At 41.8% G+C, this 8,772-nt stretch overlaps 1 protein-coding gene across 4 annotated transcripts in view; it reads right to left on the bottom strand.

Moving 5' to 3' along the window:
• Positions 1-3,163: 3,163 nt before the first annotated feature.
• Positions 3,164-8,772, bottom strand: part of LOC123765941 (tripartite motif-containing protein 5-like) — a 335,145-nt gene continuing 329,536 nt past the window's right edge. For all 4 annotated transcript variants that reach the window (XM_069337367.1, XM_069337368.1, XM_069337365.1 and 1 more), the window contains one exon: positions 3,164-8,718. In XM_069337367.1, coding sequence (XP_069193468.1) covers positions 8,206-8,718 — 513 coding nt within the window. In that variant the 3' untranslated portion in view covers positions 3,164-8,205. The remainder of the gene's footprint in view (positions 8,719-8,772) is intronic.

Here is an 8,772-nt window from a genome sequence, read left to right as displayed (position 1 = left end):
CTCCCTGCAATACCTCAAATCTTATCTTACTGACAGGCTCCAGTATGTTTCTGTGAATAATACAATTTCTCCCACCCTAGCCATCAACATTGGTGTTCCTCAGGGCAGCATACTTGGCCCTCTCCTCTTTCTCATCTACATTAATGACCTTCCAAATGCCTCCCAACACCTCAAACCAATTCTATTTGCTGACGACACAACCTTCATTTACTCCAGTCCTGACCCCCTTGCTCTAAATGCCACAGTAAATACTGAGCTAGAGAAAGTCCATCTTTGGCTAACTGCCAACAAACTCATCCTTAACATTGACAAAACGTTTTATATTCTGTTTGGCAATAAATCCTCTAATCATATAAATCTCAAAATAAACAATACCCAAATTTGTAACAAATTAGATGGCAAATTCCTTGGCGTTCTCATCGACCACAAGCTGAATTTCCAGGGACACATTCTAAATATATAAAAAAAAAGTTTCAAAAACTGTTGGCATTCTTTCTAAGATCAGATATTATGTACCACGCCCTGCCCTGGTGACTCTCCATTACTTCCTCATCTATCCATATCTCAACTATGGCATTTGTGCTTGGGGTTCTACTACCCAAAATCATTTACGTCCTCTAATTACTCAACACAAAGCTGCTATTAGGACAATATCCAACTCTAGCCCCAGACATCACTCGGTACCCCTACTCAAATCTCTGAATATGTTAGATATTAAGTCATTGCACATTCTCTCAAGTGTATTATACATATATAAAACGCTGAACTGTAATGCCAATCCTGACCTCAAAAGATTCATTGAAGGTTGTAACAGAACCCATGAGCACCACACCAGAAATAAATACAGTTTTGATATTCCTAGAGTACAACTTAGTCATATTAGAAATGCTCTTCAAATCAATGGACCCAGAATGTGGAATGATCTTCCCAACCATGTTAAAGACAGTACCTCTCAACCAGTTTAAGATAAAAACGAAGCACTACCTAATAAATTCCCTGTAACCTACCTTACCCCTCTGTTGTCAACCCATGTATGTTTTTTTTCTTTTTTTCTTCAAAACAACGCTGTTTGAATGTAATTTTCTGTAATAATTTGTAATTGTATTTGTGCTGCTTTTTCAACCATGTTCCCCCCTCTTTTACCTCTATTTTTATTTGTTCTCAACACATTTTATTCTTTTTACCCATTAGTTTTAAGCTTTAGTCATTAATGTTTTTCCTGCCCGAAACGCTTTGCGTAATAGTGGCTTTAGGCATTGTATGTACTAGCTCTATCTATTAACCCAACAAACTTTGTAATATCTCTTTATGTATGTTTCTTAAAAAAACTCTTAGCCTTTATAACACCCACTGTCCTATGCTTACAAAACAAGTCACAACCAAAAGGCTTAATAATCCCTGGCTTACAAAGGGAATACTTAAATCCATTAACAAAAAACATGACCTTGAAAAGAAGTATAGGTTAGGAATTGTCTCCAAAGAATTCTCAAAGAATTACTCATTATTGCTATCTAAGATAATTAGACAAGCCAAAACTAAATACTACGAAGATAAATTTACCCAAATAAAGAGCAACATTAAACAAACTTGGAGCACAATTTCACAAATATTGGGATCAAAGAAGTCTTTAAATAACAAACCAACACTCCTGTCCAATAACGATGGTCAGCTTTCAGCCTCTGATTCTGCTATTGAGTTCAATAGGTTCTTCTCTTCCATTGGGTCATCCCTTGCAAATGATATTCCATCTTCCAGTACTGACATTAAGGACTATCTTACAGGTAACTATCCACAGTCTCTGTACCTAAAGCCTACTAATTCCACTGACGTCAATGAGATAATCCTTTCCCTTAAAACCAAGTCTAGTGCCCTTGAGGAGATACCAACTTTAATATACAAAAAAGCCACCAGATCTTTAGCCCTTGCTATTGCTTTGCTCTTCAACAAGTCACTTGAACTCCAAACCTTTCCAGATATTCTAAAAAAAAGCGAGAGTAACGCCTGTCCACAAATGTGGTGATTTCACAGATGTTAACAACTACAGACCTATATCAATCCTGCCAAACGTGTCAAAAATTTTTGAAAAACTAATCTATAAGCAGCTTTACTCATATCTAGCCAAACACAATATACTTAGCCCTTGCCAATATGGCTTCAGACCCAAAAAAGCACTAACGATGCACTTATTAGTATGCTTAACTCGATTCATACAGCTCTTGATAAAAATGAGTTCCCTGTTGGGTTATTTGTGGACCTGCGTAAAGCTTTTGACATTGTCAACCACCAAAACCTTCTTCTTAAATTACATCATTATGGAGTCAGAGGACATTCCCTGCAATACCTCAAATCCTACCTTACTGACAGGCTCCAATATGTTTGTGAATAATACAATTTCTCCCACCCTACCCATCAACATTGGTGTTCCTCAGGGCAGCATACTTGGCCCTCTCCTCTTTCTCATCTACATTAATGACCTTCCAAATGCCTCCCAACACCTCAAACCAATTCTATTTGCTGACGACACAACCTTCATTTACTTCAGTCCTGACCCCCTTGCTCTAAATGCCACAGTAAATACTGAGCTAAATAAAGTCCATCTTAAGAACATAAGAACATAAGAACATAAGAACAAAGGTAACTGCAGAAGGCCTATTGGCCCATACGAGGCAGCTCCTATTCTATAACCACCCAATCCCACTCATATACTTGTCCAACCCGTGCTTGAAACAATTGAGGGACCCCACCTCCACAATGTTACGCGGCAATTGGTTCCACAAATCAACAACCCTGTTACTGAACCAGTATTTACCCAAGTCTTTCCTAAATCTAAACTTATCCAATTTATATCCATTGTTTCGTGTTCTGTCCTGTGTTGATACTTTTAATACCCTATTAATATCCCCCCGGTTATGTCCATTCATCCACTTGTAAACCTCTATCATGTCACCCCTAACTCTTCGCCTTTCCAGTGAATGCAACTTAAGCTTTGTTAATCTTTCTTCATATGAAAGATTTCTAATTTGGGGAATTAACTTAGTCATCCTACGCTGGACACGTTCAAGTGAATTTATATCCATTCTATAATATGGCGACCAAAACTGAACTGCATAATCTAAATGGGGCCTAACTAGAGCAAGATATAGCTTGAGAACCACACCAGGTGTCTTGTTACTAACGCTGCGATTAATAAATCCAAGTGTCCGATTTGCCTTATTACGAACATTTATGCATTGATCCTTTTGTTTTAAATTCTTACTAATCATAACTCCCAGATCCCTTTCGCAATCCGACTTCGCAATCACAACACCATCTAGCTCGTATCTTGTAACTCTATCATCATTACCTAACCTCAGAACTTTACATTTATCAGCATTAAACTGCATCTGCCAATCCTTTGACCATTTCAAAACCCTATCTAGATCAACTTGAAGTGATAGTGAGATATCTTTGGCTAACTGCCAACAAACTCACCCTTAACATTGACAAAACTTTCTATATTCTGTTTGGCAATAAATCCTCTAATCAAATAAATCTCAAAATAAACAATACCCAAATTTGTAACAAATTAGATGGCAAATTCCTTGGCATTCTCATTGACCACAAGCTAAATTTCCAGGGACACATTCTAAATATATCAAAAAAAGTTTCAAAAACTGTGGGCATTCTTTCTAAGATCAGATATTATGTACCACGCCCTGCCCTGGTGACTCTCTATTACTCCCTTATCTATCCATATCTCAACTATGGTATTTGTGCTTGGGGCTCTACTACCCAAAATCACTTACGTCCTCTAATTACTCAACACAAAGCTGCTATTAGGACAATATCCAACTCTGGCCCCAGACATCACTCGGTACCCCTACTCAAATCTGAATATGTTAGACATTAAGTCACTGCACATTCTCTCATGTCTATTATACATATATAAAACGCTAAACTATAATGCCAATCCTGATCTCAAAAGCTTCATAGAAGGTTGTAACAGAACCCATGAGCACTACACCAGAAATAAATACAGTTTTGATATTCCTAGAGTACGGCTTAATCAAACTAGAAATGCTCTACAAATCAAGGGGCCCAGAATGTGGAATGACCTTCCCAACCATGTTAAAGACTGTACCTCTCTCAACCAGTTTTAGATAAAAACGAAGCTATACCTAATAAATTCCCTGTAACCTACCTTACCCTTCTATTGTCAACCAATGTCTGTTTTTTTTAAAGAGCGCTGTTTGTCGACATAATTGTATTTGTGCTGCTATTTCAGCTGTGTTTTCATTTCTTGTTTCCATTCTACTCTTTATGAACAATTAGTATTAAGCTTGTCATTTAAGTTTTTCATGCCCGAAATGCTTTGCGTAATAGTGGCTTTAGGCATTGTATGTACTAGCTCTACCTATAAGTCAACCAATCTTTGTAAAAATTTCTTGTATGTATGTACATTACCTAAATAAACATTTTATTTTATATTTTATTTTTATGTACCTTACCTAAATAAACATTTATTTATTTATTTATTTATTTTTCAAGCTACATGACATTAGGCTACTGCTATTCACTAGACTTCTAATATATATCCACAAATACATGGCAAGGACTTATGATACAGAAATATAATTTACATAGATATATGTGGCACACATTGGCAATACACATTTAATACAAGTGTGTTGTCAAAAACAGAATAACTACATAAATTAATATTCGTGATACTAGGCTAATCAGCCAAGACATCACTATACAGTTTGAGCACCTCATACACCAGCTACAGTATGATCATACTGGTGTATGTGTGGTCATAACACCACCTCACACCCATATGGTAATATTACAACACACCATGGACCAGTATGATAATATCACAACACACCATGGGCCAGTATGGTAATATCACAACACACCATGGTCCAGTATGGTAATATCACAACACACCATGGACCAGTATGGTAATATCACAACACACCATGGACCAGTATGGTAATATCACAACACACCATGGACCAGTATGGTAATATCACAACACACCATGGATCAGTATGGTAATATCACAACACACCATGGACCAGTATGGTAATATCACAACACACCATGGTCCAGTATGGTATTTTTTTTTTTTTTTGAGATATATACAGGAGTTGTTACATTCTTGTACAGCCACTAGTACGCGTAGCGTTTCGGGATGGTCCCTGGAATACGATCCCCCTGCCGCGAAGAATTGTTTTTTCATCCAAGTACACATTTTACTGTTGCGTTAAACAGAGGCTACAGTTAAGGAATTGCGCCCAGTAAATCCTCCCCGGCCAGGATACGAACCCATGACATAGCGCTCGCGGAACGCCAGGAGAGTGTCTTACCACTACACCACGTAGACTGACGGAGACTTGCAATATCACAACACACCATGATCCAGTATGGTAATATCACAACACACCCTTGTGATAGTGAAATAGCAGTAATAGTGAGGTAATGGTGATATGGCAGTGGTAGTGAGGTGATGGTGCTATGGCAGTGATAGTGAGGTGATGGTGATGTGGCAGTGATAGTGAGGTGATGGTAGTATAGCAGTGGTAGTGAGGTGATGGTGATATAGCAGTGATGGTGAGATAGTGGTGCTGTAGCAGTGATATATCAGTGAATGTAAGAAGGAAATATATCAGTGTGAGGTGATAATGCGGTGAAAGAGAAATGATGTTGGTGTAGCAGTGACAGTGTTATGTGATAGTGAGCTGTTGGTGATATAACAGTGACAACAGCTGTCATATAGTGACACCAACAATTTGTTACTCAACATGGTCAGTATATGACCCCAAGTGTGGGGCCTGAGGTGATGATGATATATAGTGGTGATAGTGAAGCTACAGTGATACAGCAATGATAGGTTACAGTACTGGGAAGATATAGCATTGATGGTGATACAGCCGTGTTTGTCAGGTATATGATACCAAAGTATAAATACCAAACTGTTAAATACCAAAGATAGTGAAATTATGATGACATAGTGATCAAGGTGTGTCCTTAAATTACATTGGTATCAAAACACGCAGCCCATGGTGATGCAGGAGTGATGGTGGTGGTACAGTGAAACAGAGTGGCAGCACAACACCAGAGTAGTGATGGTACAGTGAACTAGAGTGGCAGCACTATACCACAGTAGTGATGGTACAGTGAACTAGAGTGGCAGCACAACACCACAGTAGTGATGGTACAGTGAACTAGAGTGGCAGCACAACACCACAGTAGTGATGGTGATGGTACAGTGAACTAGAGTGGCAGCACAACACCACAGTAGTGATGGTGATGGTACAGTGAACTAGAGTGGCAGCACAACACCACAGTAGTGATGGTGATGGGACAGTGAAACAGTGGCAGCACAACACCAGAGTAGTGATGGTGATGGTACAGTGAACTAGAGTGGCAGCACAACACCACAGTAGTGATGGTGGTGGTACAGTGAACTAGAGTGGCAGTACAACACCACAGTAGTGATGGTGGTGGTACAGTGAATTAGAGTGGCAGCACAACACCACAGTAGTGATGGTACAGTGAACTAGAGTGGCAGCACAACACCACAGTAGTGATGGTACAGTGAACTAGAGTGGCAGCACAACACCACAGTAGTGATGGTACAGTGAACTAGAGTGGCAGTACAACACCACAGTAGTGATGGTGGTGGTACAGTGAATTAGAGTGGCAGCACAACACCACAGTAGTGATGGTACAGTGAACTAGAGTGGCAGCACAACACCACAGTAGTGATGGTGGTGGTACAGTGAACTAGAGGGGCAGCACAACACCACAGTAGTGATGGTACAGTGAACTAGAGTGGCAGCACAACACCACAGTAGTGATGGTGGTGGTACAGTGAACTAGAGTGGCAGCACAACACCACAGTAGTGATGGTGATGGTACAGTGAACTAGAGTGGCAGCACAACACCACAGTAGTCATGGTGGTGGTACAGTGAACTAGAGTGGCAGTACAACACCACAGTAGTGATGGTGGTGGTACAGTGAATTAGAGTGGCAGCACAACACCACAGTAGTGATGGTACAGTGAACTAGAGTGGCAGCACAACACCACAGTAGTGATGGTGGTGGTACAGTGAACTAGAGTGGCAGCACAACACCACAGTAGTGATGGTGATGGTACAGTGAACTAGAGTGGCAGCACAACACCACAGTAGTGATGGTGATGGTACAGTGAAACAGAGTGGCAGCACAACACCACAGTAGTGATGGTACAGTGAACTAGAGTGGCAGCACAACACCACAGTAGTGATGGTGGTGGTACAGTGAACTAGAGTGGCAGCACAACACCACAGTAGTGATGGTACAGTAAACTAGAGTGGCAGCACAACACCACAGTAGTGATGGTGGTGGTACAGTGAACTAGAGTGGCAGCACAACACCACAGTAGTGATGGTGATGGTACAGTGAACTAGAGTGGCAGCACAACACCACAGTAGTGATGGTGGTGGTACAGTGAACTAGAGTGGCAGTACAACACCACAGTAGTGATGGTGGTGGTACAGTGAATTAGAGTGGCAGCACAACACCACAGTAGTGATGGTACAGTGAACTAGAGTGGCAGCACAACACCACAGTAGTGATAGTGGTGGTACAGTGAACTAGAGTAGCAGCACAACACCACAGTAGTGATGGTGATGGTACAGTGAACTAGAGTAGCAGCACAACACCACAGTAGTGATGGTGATGGTACAATGAAACAGAGTGGCAGCACAACACCACAGTAGTGATGGTGGTGGTACAGTGAACTAGAGTGGCAGCACAACACCACAGTAGTGATGGTGATGGTACAATGAAACAGAGTGGCAGCACAACACCACAGTAGTGATGGTGGTGGTACAGTGAACTAGAGTGGCAGCACAACACCACAGTAGTGATGGTGGTGGTACAGTGAACTAGAGTGGCAGCACAACACCACAGTAGTGATGGTACTGTGAACTAGAGTGGCAGCACAACACCACAGTAGTGATGGTGGTGGTACAGTGAACTAGAGTAGCAGCACAACACCACAGTAGTGATGGTGATGGTACAATGAAACAGAGTGGCAGCACAACACCACAGTAGTGATGGTGGTGGTACAGTGAACTATAGTGGCAGCACAACACCACAGTAGTGATGGTGATGGTACAGTGAACTAGAGTGGCAGCACAACACCACAGTAGTGATGGTGGTGGTACAGTGAACTAGAGTGGCAGCACAACACCACAGTCCACCACAGTCACCTCCGTAATGTCAATATGGTTGACTGCTGCCATCACCACATCCAGGCCGCTCACCACTTCACCGAAGACATCTGTCCACTGGTAACCATCCTGGAGGTCCCTGGTGATGATGATGAACTGGGTACTCCTGGGACCCCCCAGCTCACCCCAGGCCAACACAGTTCCTGCCCGGCCTGACTTCCGGTACTCCCCCTGGAGGTCAGGCAGCAGTGGGGTTCCTCCCTCACCATCATTACTCTCGTAGTCTCCACCCACCACACTCTCCCCCAGCTCACCCTTGTCCCACACCTCCAACAGTTTAGTGTTGCGGTAGGTGTGGCCCCGCTGGCCCGTACACAACAACACAAACTGTCTGGCCAGCGGAGTGTCAGGGGTCAGCCGGATGGTGACCCGCCCTCTTGTTGACCCCGCCCACCCAAGGTCAAAGAATGCCAGGGTGCAGGAGGGCTCCAGCATGCCCACAACCTCACTCTCCTGCAGGAAATGAAATAAATCATGCTGATAACTGTATAACAAAATGTTATCATA

This window comes from Procambarus clarkii, chromosome 37 (genome assembly GCF_040958095.1).
Source record: "Procambarus clarkii isolate CNS0578487 chromosome 37, FALCON_Pclarkii_2.0, whole genome shotgun sequence".
Taxonomy (NCBI): domain Eukaryota; kingdom Metazoa; phylum Arthropoda; class Malacostraca; order Decapoda; family Cambaridae; genus Procambarus; species Procambarus clarkii.
Note: the sequence above shows the minus strand (reverse complement) of the source record. Positions and strands in the feature narration are given on the sequence as shown.